Below are 18,560 nucleotides of genomic sequence, written 5' to 3'. Positions count from 1 at the left end.
TCTGTGTGTCACATTTTGGTAATTCTCGCAATAGTTGAAACTTATTCATTTGTTTTGTTGACCTGTGATGAGTGATCTTCGATGTTACTGATGCAAAAAGATTATGACTTGCTAAAGGCTCAGATGATGGTTAGCTTTTTCACCTATAAAGCATTTTTAAATTAAAGTATGTACATTGTTTTAGACATAATGCTATTATTGTACACTCAGTAGACTAGGAGAGTTTAAACCTTTATGTGCATTGGGAAATCAGAAAATTCATGTGACTCCCTTTATTGTGATATTTGCTTTATTGTGGTGGTCTGGAACCGAACATGCACTATCTCCATGGTATGCCTGTATACTTTCTTCTCAAGAACACATGGAACATTATCCAGGATAGATCATATGTTAGGCCAAAAAAAGTCTTAATAAATTGAAGAAGACTGAAATCCTATCAAGCATCTTTTCTGACCAAAATGATATGAAACTAGAAATCAATTACAAGAAGAAAACTGGAAAATCCACAAATATGTGTAGAATAAACAACATGCTACTGAACAACCAATGGGTTAACAAAGAAATCAAAAGAGTAATTAAAAAAATACTTTCAGACAACTGAAAATGGAAATACAACACACCAAAATTTATGGGATGCAGTAAAAGTAGTTCTAAGAGGGAAGTTCACAGAGATAAATACCCACCTGAAGAAACAAACAAACAAGATCTCAAAAACACCCTAACTTTACACCTCAAGGAACCAGAAAAAGGACAAGTGAAGCCCAAAGTCAGTGGGAGGGAGGAAACAACAAAAATCAGAGGAGAAGTAAATGAAATACAGACTGATACCACAAAAATACAAAGGATCATCAGAGTCCACTATGAACAATAATATACACACAAATGACAACCTAGAAGTAATGGAGAGATTCCTAGAAACACAGAACATTCCAAGACTGAATCATGAAGAAACAGAAAATCTAAACAGGCCAATAACTATGAACAAAGATGATAAAATCCTCAACAAAATACCAGCAAACCAAATTCAACAATACATTAAAAGGATCATACACCATGATCAAGTGAGATGTATTCCAGGGATGCAAGGCTGGTTTACCACCCACAAATCAATCCAGGTGATACACAACATTAACAAAATGAAGAATAAAAATCATATAATTACCTCAACAGATGCAGAGAAAGCATTTGATTAAAGTCAACATCCATTTATGATAAAACTCTCAACGAAGTGGGTATAGAAGGTATGTACCTCAACATAATAGAGGCCATATATGACAAGCCCATAGGTAACATCAATAGTGAAAAGCTGAAAGCTTTTCCTCTAAGGTCAGGAACAGGACAAAGATGTCCATGCTTGCCACTTTTACTCATTAAAGTACTGGAAGTCCCAACCAGAGCAATCAAGCAAGAAAAAGAAAAAACCATCCACATTGAAAAGGAAAATGTAAAACTCAGTATTTGGAGATGACGTGATATTATATATAGAACATCCTCAAGACTCCATAAAAAACTGTTAGAAATAATAAACGAATTTAATAAATCTGCAGGAAACAAAATCAATGTACAAAAAACTCTTGCATTTCTATACACCAGCAATGAACTATCAGAAAAGAAATTATGAAAACAACCCATTTACAATTGCATCAAAAAGAATAAAACACCGGGCTTCCCTGGTGGCGCAGTGGTTGAGAGTCCGCCTGCCGATGCAGGGGACATGGGTTCGTGCCCCAGTCTGGGAAGATCCCATATGCCGCGGAGTGGCTGGGCCTGTGGGCCATGGCTGCTGAGCCTGCGTGTCCGGAGCCTGTGCTCCGCAACGGGAAAGGCCACAACAGTGAGAGGCCCGCGTACCACAAAAAAAAAAAAAAAAAAAAAAAGAATAAAATACCTAGGAATGAATTTAACCAATGAGGGGAAAGACCTGTACACTGAGGACAATGATGAAAGAAATTAAAGACAACACAAATGAAAGATATTCATGCAGATGGACTGGAAGAAATATTGCTAAAGTGTCCATACTACCCAAAGCAATCTACAGATTCCATGCAATTTCTATCAAAATTCCAATGCCATCTTTCACAGTACAATCCTAAAATATAATTTGTTTGTTTAGAACAAACAATCCTAAAATTTGTATGGAATCACAAAAGACCCCTTTATTAAAAAGATACAGTGATCAAAGAGTATGGTATTGGCATCAAAAACAGACACATACTCTTTACAACACTGTTACTGGCTATCTACAATTTACTTGTCTACCTGATATTTTCTACCATCGCTAAAATGTAAAACAAAACCAAAAAACCAATAAAAAATCAACCAGACACATAGATCAATGAACAGAACAGAGAACCCAGAAATAAACCCATGCATATGTGGCCAATTAATTTATGATAAAGGAGCCAAGAATATACAATGGGGAAAGGACAGTCTCTTCAACAGACAGTGTGGGGAAAACTTCACAGCCACATACAAAAGCACGAAACTGGACCACTATCTTACACTGTACATAAAAATGAACTCAAAATGGATTAAAGAATGTGAGACCTGAAGCCATAAAACTCCTAGAGGCAAACATAGGTGCTAAGCTCCTTGACATTGATCTTGGTCATGATTTTCTGGGTCTGACTCCAAAAGCAAAGGCAACATAAGCAAAAATAAGGGGAACTACATCAAACAAAAAGCTTCTGTACAGCAAAAGAAATCATCAACAAAGTGAAAAGGCAACCTACGGAATGGGAAAAAATATTTGTAAATCATGTATCTAATAAGGGGTCAATATCAAAAATATAAAAGAGTGCATACAACTCAATAGTAAAACCAAATAATTCAACTTAAAAATGGCAGAGGATCTGAATATATGGTTCTCCCAAGAAGATACACAGATGGGTCAACAAGTACATGAAAAAATGTTCAACATCACTAATCATCAGGGAAATGCAAATCAAAACCACAATAAGATATCACCTCACATCTGTCAAAAATAGCTAAGGTTTCCGGGAAGATGGCGGAAGAGTAAGACGCGGAGATCACCTTTCTCCCCACAAATACACCAGAAATACATCTACACGTGGAACAACTCCTACAGAACACCTACTGAACGCTGGCAGAAGACCTCAGACCTCCCAAAAGGCAAGAAACTCCCCATGTACCTGGGTAGGGTAAAAGAAAAAATAGAGACAAAAGGATAGGGACGGGACCTGCACCAGTGGGAGGGAGCCGTGAAGGAGGAAAGGTTTTCACACACTAGGAAGCCGCTTCGCAGGTGGAGATTGCGGGTGGCAGAGGGGGAAAGCTTCCGAGCCGCGGAGGAGAGCACAGCAACAGGGGTGCGGTGGGCAAAGCGGAGAGATTCCCGCACAGAGGATCGGTGCCGACCGGCACTCAGCAGCCCGAGAGGCTTGTCTGCTCACCCGCCGAGGCGGGCAGGGCTAGGAGTTGAGACTTGGGCTTCGGTCGGAGCGCAGGGAGAGGACTGGGGTTGAACACAGCCTGCAGGGGGTTAGTGCGCCACGGCTGGCCGGGAGGGAGTCCAGGGAAAAGTCTGGACCTGCTGAAGAGGCAAGAGCCTTTTTCTTCCCTCTTTGTTTCCTGGTGCGTGAGGAGAGGTGATTAAGAGCGCTGCTTAAAGGAGCTCCAGAGACGGGCGCTAGCCGCGGCTAAAAGCGCGGACCCCAGAGACAGGCATGAGACGCTAAGGCTGCTGCTGCCGCCACCAAGAAGCCTGTGTGCGAGCACAGGTCACTATCCACACCCCCCTTCCGGGGAGCCTGTACAGCCCGCCACTGCCAGGGTCCCGGGAACCAGGGACAACTGCCCCGGGAGAATGCACGCCGGCCTCTGCCACCGCAGGCTCGCCCCGCACTCCGTGCCCCTCCCTCCCCCCAGCCTGAGTGAGCCAGAGCCCCTGAATTAGCTGCTCCTTTAACCCCACCCTGTCTGAGCAAAGAACAGACGCCCTCCCGCGACCTACATGCAGAGGCGGGGCCAAATCCAAAGCTGAGCCCCTGGGAGCTGTGAGAACAAAGAAGAGAAAGGGAAATCTCTCCCAGCAGCCTCAGAAACAGCGGATTAAAGCTCCACAATCAATTTGCTGTACCCTGCATCTGTGGAATACATGAATAGACAACGAATCATCCCAAATTGAGGAGGTGGACTTTGAGACCAAGATTTATGATATTTTCCCCTTTCCTCTTTTTGTGAGTGTGTATGTGTATGCTTCTGTGTGAGATTTTGTCTGTATAGCTTTGCTTCCACCATTTGTCCTAGGACTCTATCCGTCTGTTTTTATTTCTCTTAATAATTACTTTTTATCTTAATAACTTTATTATATTTTATCTTACTTTATTTTATCTTACTTTATCTTCTTTCCTTTTTTCTTCCTTCCCTCCCTCCTCCCTCCCTCCTTCCTTCCTTCCTTTCTTTCTTCTACTAATTCTTTCTTTCTATTTTTTCTCCCTTTTATTCTGAGCCATGTGGATGAAAGGCTCGGTGCTGCAGCCAGGAGTCAGTGCTGTGCCTCTGAGGTGGGAGAGCCAACTTCAGGACACTGGTCCACAAGAGACCTCGCAGCTCCATATAATATCAAACGGCGAAAATCTCCCAGAGATCTCCATCTCAACACCAGCACCCAGCTTCACTCAACGACCAGCAAGCTACAGTGCTGGACATCCTATGCCAAACAACTAGCAAAACAGGAACACAACCCCACCCATTAGCAGAGAGGCTGCCTAAAATCATAATAAGTCCACAGACACCCCCAAAACACACCAAAAGACGTGGACCTGCCCACCAGAAAGACAAGATCCAGCCTCATCCACCAGAACACAGGCACTAGTACTCTCCACCAGGAAGCCTACACGACCCACTGAACCAACCTTAGCCACTGGGGACAGGCACCAAAAACAACGGGAACTATGAACCTGCAGCCTGCAAAAAGGAGACCCCAAACACAGTAAGATAAGCAAAATGAGAAGACAGAAAAACACACAGCAGGTGAAGGAGCAAGATAAAAACCCACCAGACCTAACAAATGAAGAGGAAATAGGCAGTCTACCTGAAAAAGAATTCAGAATAATGATAGTAAAGATGATCGAAAATCTTGGAAATAGAATAGACAAAATGCAAGAAACATTTAACAAGGACCTAGAAGAACTAAAGATGAAACAAACAATGATGAACAACACAATAAATGAAATGAAAAATACTCTAGATGGGATCAATAGCAGAATAACTGAGGCAGAAGAACGGATAAGTGACCTGGAAGATAAAATAGTGGAAATAACTACTGCAGAGCAGAATAAAGAAAAAAGAATAAAAGAACTGAGGACAGTCTCAGAGACCTCTGGGACAACATTAAACGCACCAACATTCGAATTATAGGGGTTCCAGAAGAAGAAGAGAAAAAGAAAGGGACTGAGAAAATATTTGAAGAGATTATAGTTGAAAACTTCCCTAATATGGGAAAGGAAATAGTTAATCAAGTCCAGGAAGCACAGAGAGTCCCATACAGGATAAATACAAGGAGAAACATGCCAAGACACAGATCAATCAAACTGTCAAAAATTAAATACAAAGAAAACATATTAAAAGCAGCAAGGGAAAAACAACCAATAACACACAAAGGAATCCCCATAAGGTTAACAGCTTATCTTTCAGCAGAAACTCTGCAAGCCAGAAGGGACTGGCAGGACATATTTAAAGTGATGAAGGAGAAAAACCTGCAACCAAGATTACTCTACCCAGCAAGGATCTCATTCAGATTTGATGGAGAAATTAAAACCTTTACAGACAAGCAAAAGCTGAGAGAGTTCAGCACTATCAAACCAGCTCTACAACAACTGCTAAAGGAACTTCTCTAGGCAAGAAACACAAGAGAAGGAAAAGACCTACAATGACAAACCCAAAACAATTAAGAAAATGGGAATAGGAACATACATATTGATAATTACCTTCAATGTAAATGGACTAAATGCTCCCATCAAAAGACACAGATTGGATGAATGGATACAAAAACAAGACCCATATATTTGCTGTCTGTCTACAAGAGACCCACTTCAGACCTAGAGACACATACAGACTGAAAGTAAGGAGATGGAAAAAGATATTTCATGCAAATGGAAACCAAAAGAAAGCTGGAGTAGCAATTCTCATATCAGACAAAATAGACTTTAAAATAAAGACTATTAGAAGAGACAAAGAAGGACACTACATAATGGTCAAGGGATCAATCCAAGAAGAAGATATAACAATTGTAAATATTTATGCACCCAACATAGGAGCACCTCAATACATAAGGCAAATACTAACAGCCATAAAAGGGGAAATCGACAGTAACACATTCATAGTAGGGGACTTTAACACTCCACTTTCACCAATGGACAGATCAACCAAAATGAAAATAAATAAGGAAACACAAGCTTTAAATGATACATTAAACAAGATGGAATTAATTGATATTTATAGGACATTCCACCCAAAAACAACAGAATACACATTTTTCTCTAGTGCTCATGGTCTCCAGGATAGATCATATCTTGGGTCACAAATCAAGCCTTGGTAAATTTAAGAAAATCGAAATTGTATCAAGTATCTTTTCCAACCACAACACTATGAGACTAAATATCAATTACAGGAAAAGATCTGTAAAAAATACAAACACATGGAGGCTAAACAATACACTACTTAATAACGAAGTGATCACCGAAGAAATCAAAGAGGAAATTAAAAAATACCTAGAAACAAATGACAATGGAGACACAACGACCCAAAAAGTATGGGATGCAGCAAAAGCAGTTCTAAGAGGGAAGTTTATAGCAATACAATCTTACCTCAAGAAACAAGAAACATCTCAAATAAACAACCTAACATTGTACCTAAAGCAATTAGAGAAAGAAGAACAAAAAAACCCCAAAGTTAGCAGAAGGAAGGAAATCATAAAAATCAGATCAGAAATAAATGAAAAAGAAATGAAGGAAACGATAGCAAAGATCAATAAAACTAAAACCTGGTTCTTTGAAAGGATAAACAAAATTGATAAACCATTAGCCAGACTCATCAAGAAAAAAAGGGAGAAGACTCAATAAAATTAGAAATGAAAAAGGAGAAGTAACAACTGACACTGCAGAAATACAAAAGATCATGAGAGATTATTACAAGCAACTCTATGCCAATAAAATGGACAACCTGGAGGAAATGGACAAATTCTTAGAAATGCACAATCTGCCAAGACTGAATCAGGAAGAAAGAGAAAATATGAACAGACCAATCACAAGCACTGAAAATGAAACTGTGATTAAAAATCTTCCAACAAACAAAAGGCCAGGACCAGATGGCTTCACAGGCGAATTCTATCAAACATTTAGAGAGGAGCTAACACCTATCCTTCTCAAACTCTTCCAAAATATAGCAGAGGGAGGAACACTCCCAAACTCATTCTACGAGGCCACCATCACCCTGATACCAAAACCAGACAAGGATGTCACAAAGAAAGAAAACTAGAGGCCAATATCACTGATGAACACAGATGCAAAAATCCTCAACAAAATACCAGCAAACAGAATACAACAGCACATTAAACGGATCATACACCATGATCCAGTGGGGTTTATTCCAGGAATGCAAGGGTTCTTCGATATACGCAAATCAATCCACGTAATACACCATATTAACAAACTGAAGGAGAAAAACCATATGATCATCTCAATAGATGCAGAGAAAGCTTTCAACAAAATTCAACACCCATTTAAAACCCCGGCAGAAAGTAGGCATAGAGGGAACTTTCCTCAACATAATAAAGGCCATATATAACAAACCCACAGCCAACATCGTCCTCAATGGTGAAAAACTGAAAGCATTTCCACTAAGATCAGGAATAAGACAAGGTTGCCCACTCTCACCACTCTTATTCAACATAGTTTTGGAAGTTTTAGCCACAGCAAGCAGAGAAGAAAAGGAAATAAAAGGAATCCAAATCGGAAAAGAAGAAGTAAAGCTGTCACTGTTTGCAGATGACATGATACTATACATAGAGAATCTCTATCCATAGAGAATCTCTATACATAGAGAATCCTAAAGATGCTACCAGAAAACTGCTAGAGCTAATCAATGAATTTGGTAAAATAGCAAGATACAAAATTAATGCACAGAAATCTCTGGCATTCCTATACACTAATGATGAAAAATCAGAAAGTGAAATCAAGAAAACACTCTCATTTACCATTGCAACAAAAAGAATAAAATACCTAGGAATAAAGCTACCTAAGGAGACAAAAGACCTGTATGCAGAAAATTATAAGACACTGGTGAAAGAAATTAAAGATGATACAAATAGATGGAGAGATATACCATGTTCTTGGATTGGAAGAATCAATATTGTGAAAATGTCTCTACTACCCAAAGCAATCTACAGATTCAATGCAATCCCTATCAAACTACCAATGGCATTTTTCACAGAACTAGAACAAAAAATTTCACAATTTGTATGGAAACACAAAAGACCCCGAATAGCCAAAGCAATCTTGAGAACGAAAAACGGAGCTGGAGGAATCAGGCTCCCTGACTTCAGACTATACTACAAAGCTACAGTAATCAAGACAGTATGGTACTGGCACAAAAACAGAAAGATCAATGGAACAGGATAGAAAGCCCAGAGATAAACCCACGCACATATGGTCACCTTATCTTTGATAAAGGAAGCAGGAATGTACAGTGGAGAAAGGACAGCCTCTTCAATAAGTGGTGCTGGGAAAACTGGACAGGTACATGTAAAAGTATGAAATAATTAGATCACTCCCTAATACCATACGCAAAAATAAGCTCAAAATGGATTAAAGACCTAAATGTAAGGCCAGAAGCTATCAAACTCTTAGAGGAAAACATAGGCAGGACACTCTATGACATCAATCACAGCAAGATCCTTTTTGACCCACCTCCTAGAGAAATGGAAATAAAAACAAAAATACACAAATGGGACCTAATGAAACTTCAAAGCTTTTGCACAGCAAAGGAAACCATAAACAAGACCAAAAGACAACCCTCAGAATGGGAGAAAATATTTGCAAGTGAAGCAACTGACAAAGGATTAATTTCCAAAATTTATAAGCAGCTCATGCAGCTTAATAACAAAAAAACAAACAACCCAATCCAGAAATCGGCAGAAGACCTAAATAGACATTTCTCCAAGAATATATGCAGACTGCCAACAAACACATGAAAGAATGCTCAACATCACTAATCCTTAGAGAAATGCAAATCAAAACTACAATGAGATATCATCTCATACCAGTCAGAATGGCCATCATCAAAAAATCTACAAACAATAAATTCTGGAGAGGGTGTGGAGAAAATGGAACCCTCTTGTACTGTTGGTGGGAATGTAAATTGATACAGCCACTGTGGAGAACAGTATGGAGGTTCCTTAAAAAACTACAAATAGAACTACCATATGACCCAGCAATCCCACTACTGGGCATATACCCTGAGAAAACCATAATTCAAAAAGAGTCATATACCAAAATGTTCATTGCAGGTCTATTTACAATAGCCCAGAGATGGAAACAACCTATGTGTCCATCATCAGATGAATGGATAAAGAAGATGTGGCACATATATACAATGGAATATTACTCAGCCATAAAAAGAAACGAAATTGAGCTATTTGTAATGAGGTGGATAGACCTAGAGTCTGTCATACAGAGTGAAGTAAGTCAGAAAGAGAGAGACAAATACCGTATGCTAACACATATATATGGAATTTAAGAAAAAAATGTCATGAAGAACCTAGGGGTAAGACAGGAATAAAGACACAGACCTACTAAAGAATGGACTTGAGGATATGGGGAGGGGGAAGGGTAAGCTGTGACAAAGCGAGAGAGAGGCATGGACATATATACACTACCAAACGTAAGGTAGTTAGCTAGTGGGAAGCAGCCGCATAGCACAGGGAGATCAGCTCGGTGCTTTGTGATCGCCTGGAGGGGTGGGATAGGGAGGGTGGGAAGGTGGGAGGGAGGGAAATGCAAGAGGGAAGAGATATGGGAACATATGTATATATATAACTGATTCATTTTGTTGTAAAGCAGAAACTAACACACCATTGTAAAGCAATTATACTCCAATAAAGATGTTAAAAAAAAAAGAATAGCTATTATCAAACAGACAAGAAACATCAAGTGTGGAGAAAAGGGAACCTCTTTGTGCACAGTTGGTGAGAATGTAAATTGGTGCAGCCACTATGCAAAACTGTATGGAGGATCCTCAAAAAATGAAAAGGAGAACTATCTTATGACCCAGCAATTCCACTTCTGGCTATTAATACCAAAAACCAAATAAAAACCCAACAAAACCCCCTTAATTCAAAATATATCTGCACTCCCCCATCCTCACTGCAGCATTATTTATAATAGCCAAGATATGCAAACAAGCTAAGTGTCCATCAGTGGATGAATGGATAAATAGGTTGGGTGTGTACACACACACACAGGAATATTATTCAGCCATAAAAAAAGAATGAAATCTTACCATCTGCAACAACATGGATGGTCCTTGAGGGCATAACGCTAAGTGAAATAAGTCAGAAAGAAAAAGACAAAAACTGTATGATCTCACTTACATGTGAAATTAATAAAAACCCCCAAGCTCATGGATACAAAGAACAGATTGATGGTTTCCAGAAGTGGGGATGAGGGATGGGCAAAATGGGTGAAAGAGGTCAAAAGGTACAACCTTTCAGTTATAACAGCCTATAGGCTCCGGTGCCGGGATGCCTCAGGCTAAACAACCAACAGGGCGGGAACACAGCCCCACCCATCAGCATACAGGCTGCCTAAAGTCTTCCTGAGCCCACAGCCGGCCCTGCCCACCAGAAGTACAAGACCCAGCTCCGTCCACCAGTCCCTCCCATCAAGAAGCCTGCAGAAGCCTCTCAGACCAGCCTCATCCACCAGAAGCAGGAAGAACTACAAACCTGCAGCCTGCAGAACAGAAAACGCAATCACAGAAAGTTAGACAAAATGAGATGGCAGAGGAATATGTCCCAGACAAAGGAACAAGATAAACCCCCAGAACAACAACTAAGTGAACTGGAGATAGGCAATACACCCAAAAAAGAATTCAGAGTACTGATAGTAAAGATGATCCAAGATCTTGGAAAGAGAATGGAGGCACAGACTGAGAAGATACAAGAAATGTATAATGAAGGGCTAGAAGATCTAAAGGACAAAGAGAGATGAAAAATACAATAACTGAAATGAAAAATAAACTAGAAGGAATCAATAGCAGAATAAGTGAGGCAGAAGAACGGTTAAGTGAGCTGGAAGACGGAATGGTGGAAATCACTGTCACGGAACAGAATAAAGAAAAAAGAATGAAAAGAAATGAAGACAGTCTAAGACACCTCTGCCACATTAAATGCAGCAACATTCATATTATGGGAGTCCCAGAAGGAGAAGAGAGAGGAAGAACCTGAGAAAATATTTGAAGAGATAATAGCTGAAGACTTCCCTAACATGGGAAAGGAAACAGTCACCCAAGTGCAGGAAGTGCAGAGTCCCAGGCAGAATAAACCCAAGGAGGAACAGGCTGAGACACATAATAATCAAAATGACAAAAATTAAAGACAGAGAAAATATTACAAGCAACAAGGGAAAAAAAAAATAACACACAAGGGGAATTCCCATAAGGTTATCAGCTGATTTTTTTTTTTTTTTTTTGCAGTACGCGGGCCTCTCACTGTTGTGGTCTCTCCCATTGCGGAGCACAGGCTCCGGACGTGCAGGCTCAGCGGCCATGGCTCACGGGCCCAGCCGCTCCGCGGCATGTGGGATCTTCCCAGACCGGGTCACGAACCCGTGTCCCCTGCATCGGCAGGCAGACTCTCAACCACTGCGCCACCAGGGAAGCCCTATCAGCTGATTTTTAAGCAGAAACCCTGCAGGCCAGAAGGGAGAGGCACGATATATTTAAAGTGATGAAAGGGAAGAACCTACAACCAAGATTACTGTACCCAGCAAGGCTCTCATTCAGATTCGATGGAGAAATCACAAGCTTTACTGACAAGCAAAAGCTAAGAGGTTTCAGCACCACCAGACAAATTACAACAAATGGTAGAGGAACTTCTCTAGGTGCGGGAAAAAAAGGCCACAACTAGAAACAGGAAAATTACGAATAGAAAAGCTCACCGGTAAAGGCAAACATACAGTAAAGGTAGGAAATCATTCGCACACAAATATGACATCAAAACCAGCAATCATGAGAAGAGGAGAGGACAAATGCAGGATACTGGAAATGCATTTAAAATGAAAAGACCAGCAACTTAAAACAACCTTGTTTATATATAGACCGCTATATCAAAACCTCGTGGTAACCACAAACTGAAAATCTACAATAGATACACACACACAAAAGAAAAAGGAATCCAAACGCAACACTAAAGTTAGTCATCAAATCACAAGAGAAAACCAAAGGAGGACAGGGAGAAAAAAGACCTACAAAAACAAATCCACAACAATTAGCAAAATGGCAATAAGAACATACATATCAGTAATTACCTCAAACATAAGCAGATTAAATGCTCCAACCAAAAGACACAGACTGGCTGAATGGATACAAACTTTCAGTTATAAAATAAGTAAGTCATAGGGATGTGATGTACAGCTTGGTGACTAGTTAATACCTCAAGAAAAAAAAGAAGTGATTAGTTAATACCTCAATAAAAAAAAGAAGTGATTAAAAAGATAATTACTGGTAAAGAAGGGAATGAACACATCTATCATCCCCAAGTTTCCTGGGATCCCTTTGCAATCCATCTCTGCTGCCCACCTCCCTACGCTCAGCAACCACTGATCTGCTGTCACTACAGTCTGCTTTTCCATACTATGAAATCACAGTATGTACATTTTGTCTGATTTTTTTCCAGTCAGCATAATTATTTTAAAATTCGTTTATCTCGTGTTTATCAATAATCATTTCTTTTTATTGCTAGGTAGCATTTCTGTAGTACGGATATACCACAATTTGTTGACCCATTCATACACATTTGGATTATTTCCAGGTTTTGGCTATTAAAGTTGCTATGAACTTTGGTATTTAAGTCTTTGTGTGAACTTGAAAGTCAGCTTCGCTAGTTATAAATCCTTGGCTCACACATTCTTACCTTGAGTATTGTAAATGTGTTCTCCACTTTCTCATGCACAGATCATTGCTGTTGAAAAGCCAGATAATCCAATTGTTTCCCTTGTAAGTTACATGGCTCCTTTTGCCTAGATGCCCAAAGGACTTTTTTTTTTCCTTTAAGGCCAGTAATTTCACTATACTTAGGCCTTTTTGCTGGTGATTCTGGGTTGATAGTCTTAAGTATAGGGTATGCTCTCTCAATATGTAGTTTCAAATATGGTTTTTAAGGTAGTTTTCTTGAATCAGTTTTTAGTATTTGTTCTGTTATCTTCTTCTGGACACCTAATATTCATGTTTGATCTCTGCTTGTCTTCACTTTTCGTCAAAATCTTTTTATTTCTTCATTTTTTCTTTTTTTCCTTTTTCACACTATTTCTCTTAAGGCATTATCTGTTGTGTTTATTTGCTCTGGTATTCCTTCTAGTTTAGTCTTTATTTATGAAATAATTTTTAATTTCTAACTCTTTCCTGAGTTCTGTCACCTCATTTCTTCTGAGTCTTTCAAATTTTGATTTATGCTATTTTTAAATGTCTTACATCATTTAAAAAAAACTCTCTTAGCTTGATTGGAAATAGCGGGTGACAACTGGTTGTTTTTGTAGGCATGTCTTTCTTTCACTGCCCGTGAGAATGTTATTCTGCATATTCATTTTTTCTTAAAGGAAAAAACTTTCTTAAAGGAAAACTTCTGAGATTTCACCTCAAATACTTCTTTTTTCTTTTTTTGCGGTACGCGGGCCTCTCACTGTTGTGGCCTCTCCCGTTGCGGAGCACAGGCTCCGGATGCGCAGGCTCAGCGGCCATGGCTCACGGGCCCAGCCGCTCCGCGGCATGTGGGATCTTCCCGGACCGGGGCACGAACCCATGTCCCCTGCATCGGCAGGCAGACTCTCAACCACTGTGCCACCTGGGAAGCCCTTCTTTGTTATTTTTAAGTGAAATTAGTTTTCCTGATCAAATGAGGTTCAGGAAAGCCTTTCTAAGTTCAGAAGTGTCTGTTTTTGTGTAGTAGTAACAAATATGACAGTTTGCTTCTGGGATTTCATGGCTCTGTTCCTCTCCCCCACTCTGGTCTATATCCTCTCTTTCCTGTCAGTGTGTGTCCCTCTCTGGCTCTGTGTCCCTCTGCTCACAAGAGGCACTATTGTGGAAGCAAGCCCAGTGGGTCATGAGGGTCCGATTTCCCCAAGTCCCTTTAGTCTCTCTTTTGGTGGGCCCCCTGCGCTCACCTGGTATGAGGTCATGCAACCCCCAGGCCCATGTCAGTTCTCCAAAGAAGAGATACAAATAGCCAATAAGCACGTGAAAAGATGCCCAACACCATTAGTCATTGGAGAAATGCAAATCAAAACCACAATAAGGTACTACTTCACACCCACTTGGATGCTATCATCAAAAAGAAGACAAAAAGAAAAAAAAAAAGACAACAAGTGTTGGCAAGGATGTGGTGAAACTGAAATCCTCATACACTGCTGGCAGGAATGTAAAATGGTGCAGTTAATTTGGATAACAGTTAGCAGTACTTCAAAAAGTTAAACACAGAGATTCCATGACTCGGCAATTTTACTCCCAAGAAAGTTCAAAACACAAAAACGGACACACAAATGTTTGTAGAAGCATTATTCATAATAGCTGAAAATGATCACTAACTGATGAATGGCAAAATAAAATGTGTATATTCACACAATGGAATATTATTCAGCCATAAAAAGGAATGAAGCACCGATATATGCTATGATATGGATGAACCTTGAAAACATGCTACGTGAAAGCAGTCAGTCACAAAAGACCACATACTGTATAACTCCATTTACAGGAAATGTCCAGAACAGGCAAATCCATACAGACAGAAGGCAGATTAGCATTGCTTGGCGCTAGGGGTAGGGTGGGGTGGAGAGTGACTGCTAATGGGGTTTTTTTTCGGGTGATGAAAAAGATCTGGATACTAGCAGTGAGAGCTGTACAACTTCGTGAGTATATTAAAAACTACAGAACTGTATACTTTTAAAAAAGGGTGAATTTTATCTTAATTTTAAAAAAAGTTACAAACAAAAGTACAAAATTCCTGTTCTCAAACAGCTGCTGTTTGCCAACTGGCCAGCAATGCTTTCCAGTGAACACCTGTTGGCTCTTCTGGGGGTACTCCTCAGGCGTGGTGGAAGGCATCGCATTACTTCTTCCTCCTGCTCGGATGCCAATACCTCACAGTCTTGCGGCTGTCGGTGGTCCACTGCTCTCTGCTTGTATTTTGGAGTTTGTGGAAATACCTTGCTACCCAATTTTGTTGTTAACTGTTGTTCAGGAGGTTTTGGTTTTGCTACCTAGTTGCTCTGCTGGTTGCTACGCAAAGACTGGAAAAGACTCAAGCACTATGTTGCCATTCCCCACCATCTTCCCAGAAGCCTCTCAGCCTATTCAGTTTTGCAAGTTAGTCAGCAGATGGGGATCACAGGGTCCCAAGTAACAAGACCCTGAGACAGGCTCCTGGGGCCTTGAAGGCTGGGCAGGCTATGGACCCCGTGAATTTGAGAACTGCAGAAGTACAGTGTCAAACTTGGGGCTGCTGACTTCCATCTGCATAGTTTTCAGAAGTGCTGGGGCCATGAAAGCTGGACTGCTGTGTAGACAGAAGGTAGATGGATTCCAGGATTCTAACCTCAGCACAGTACCTTCTCTAAGTCACTTACTTTTTCTAAGCCTCACTTACCTAATCATAAAATGAGAACAGGACTGGTGACCTTGCAAATCTGTACATTTGTTATTTTTTCTTTCATTCACAAACATTTGAGAGGATTACATGACATACAACAGACACTCAAGAAATGTGAGATTTCCCCTCACTGTCCACCGTGCTTTCTTTCTTTCTTTTTTTAAATTTACTTTATTTTATTTTTGGCTGCGTTGGGTCTTTGTTGCTGCATGCGGGCTCTCTCTAGTTGCGGCAAGTGGGGGCTATTCCTCATTGTGGTGTGTGGGCTTCTCATTGCAGTGGCTTCTCTTGTTGCAGAGCATGGGCTCTAGGCGCGCGGGCTTCAGCAGTTGTGGTGCACGGGCTCAGTAGTTGTGGCTCACGGGCTCTCGAGTGCAGGCTCAGTAGTTGTGGCACACGGGGCTTAGCTGCTCCATAGCATGTGGGATCTTCCTCGATGAGGGCTCGAACTCGTGTCCCCTGCATTGGCAGGTGGATTCTTAACCACTGTGCCACCAAGGAAGCCCCACTATGCTTTCTTGACAGTTTTAACCTTAATGTCCAATGACTACAAGTAGAGAACTAAATTCCTATGTTTTTTTTTGTTTTGTTTTGCGGTACGCGGCCCTCTCACTGCTGTGGCCTCTCCCGTTGCGGAGCACAGGCTCCGGACGCGCAGGCTCAGCGGCCATGGCTCACGGGCCCAGCCGCTCCGTGGCATGTGGGATCTTCCCGGACCAGGGCACGAACCCATGTCCCCTGCATCGGCAGGCGGACTCTCAATCACTGCGCCACCAGCAAAGCCCCCTATGATGATTTTTAACACCACTCAGTTCCAGGCGTCCCAATGACCACTGCAGGCCATGTCAACTTGAGGTGTCCATAGCAAGGGTGGCAGTGAGGCAGCCTACTGCTGCCACCTTGCCAGTGCCCTGGTCCTCCCTGACTTGGAGGAACCAGTGCCAACCCTGCCATGGGCTGAATGAGGCTGGTGCAGTCTGGCCTCCCTGGATGCAGCCTGTCTGGCTTCAGAACAGAGAGTCTCAGAGCTGCTCTCCCAAGCATGTCTGATCCACAGCCCCCTCCCCTGGCCCACCGCACAGCAGTGACACTGTTCCTGCCTCTCTCTAAGGAGTGAACAGGGGACATGAGGCAAGGCCACAGAGCTACCCCCTATACACAGGAAGGGCGTGACTTACAGTGTGAGCATTGTTGATCTTCTTCACTTCCCACTGGCCCAACCCGGTGTAAGTCAGCAGAGAGATGGCTCCATCTGAGCTCCCACAAGCTAGGATAAGGCCGTAGTCATGGGGGGCCCAGCACACAGAGTTTACTGCAGGAAGGAGGGAGGAACAGTGAGCAGACCTTCAGTTCTGAGACTTACTGTTTTACTAAATTTCTAAAAAAAAAAAATTGTAGGGATCACCAGGGGGAGGTTGTAATTTTGTCAATTAAGGAGATTTAAAAAACCCATCACTACTAGTATCATCATAAACTAAAGCCTATCTTATAATCTGAGAACAAGGCCAGTACTTAAAATGAATAAACCTTAAAAAAACAAAAATCTCGCTATGTTGTCTTTGCTTTTCTCATTTTGCTTTGGATTGGCTTTAAGTCTTAAGGCCTTACCTCTGCTGTGGAAAGAGTAACAGAAAAGCAACCAAAGCCCAGGGGACAAACGACGAGCATCACAAGGGGAAAGCCGAGGGTTAGCCAAGACAGAGGCCCCCCCCCTCCCCCAGGGCCCCTCTGCCCGCCGCCCTCTCCTGCCACACTCAGTGTACCTGAGGAGTCGTGTCCCGTGTGCTCATGCGTCTTCTCCCAGGTGCCATTTTCCTCTTTCCAGATAATGACTTTGCGGTCATAGGAGCAGGATGCCAGGACATTGCCATACATGGGGTGGGCCCAGGCCACTTGCCACACAGGACCCTCATGACTGCAAGAGGAGAGGGTCAGAGGTTGCTCAAATGCGCCAAAGGAACCCACAGTGCTCTGCCAGCCACTACTTTGGACATAAGTGAATGGCTTCTCAGGACAGAACTGCCTAAAAATTTCAAAAAGGAGAGCCGTGTATAATGTCACTCCAAAAGGGACCGTCATTGGGCAGTGAGGACCCTGAGGCCGGAGGCGAGTCAGCCCCTCTGTCCCGACACGGCAGAGCCCTCACCTACCCCAGATGGTGGCCAGCACAGCCTACATGTACTGTCATCAGCACAGTCACCAACAGATCCAGGGTTTACCCCCACAAGTGCTCAGGGTGTATCTGTAGATGAATCACTACTCATCTTCCCAGACAGTCACCTTCTTGAGGAGGCAGTAACTATTTCATTTTGATACCTGCCACTACTCTTTCAACTTTATCAACAGGCATGTCTCTCTCTTCTCTTCCCACCTCTGTGCGTTCACTGTCTGAGCACGTACCCTGTGCCAGGCTCCGTACTGGGGCCGTCCCTCAGAACGGGGGGCAGCCAGCACACAGAGGTGGATGGCACAGAGGGGATGGGACAGGCTCTTTCACATCTATTCCACACTCACTTGCTGCTTGACTTTAGGCCAGGGCCATATCCTCTCTTTGGCTTTGTCTCTTAATAGAGGTGTCAACAAGACTTCTTTCACATGGCGGTCATGAGGGAAATGTTTGTGATAACTCAATAAAGAGCTTACAACAGGGCTTGGTACAAGAAAAGGAAAAAACACA

General features: G+C 41.8%; 1 protein-coding gene across 6 annotated transcripts in view; it reads right to left on the bottom strand.

Moving 5' to 3' along the window:
• The window catches only part of SEC13 (SEC13 homolog, nuclear pore and COPII coat complex component), an 86,849-nt gene that overhangs the window by 54,386 nt on the left and 13,903 nt on the right, over nt 1-18,560 (bottom strand). For all 6 annotated transcript variants that reach the window (XM_032647896.1, XM_032647895.1, XM_032647894.1 and 3 more), the window contains 2 exons: nt 17,647-17,798; nt 17,062-17,195 (listed from right to left, as the gene is read on the bottom strand). In XM_032647896.1, the coding sequence (XP_032503787.1) occupies nt 17,062-17,195; nt 17,647-17,798 (286 nt within the window). The remainder of the gene's footprint in view (nt 1-17,061; nt 17,196-17,646; nt 17,799-18,560) is intronic.

Source organism: Phocoena sinus, chromosome 11, assembly GCF_008692025.1.
Source record: "Phocoena sinus isolate mPhoSin1 chromosome 11, mPhoSin1.pri, whole genome shotgun sequence".
Lineage (NCBI taxonomy): Eukaryota > Metazoa > Chordata > Mammalia > Artiodactyla > Phocoenidae > Phocoena > Phocoena sinus.
Note: the sequence above shows the minus strand (reverse complement) of the source record. Positions and strands in the feature narration are given on the sequence as shown.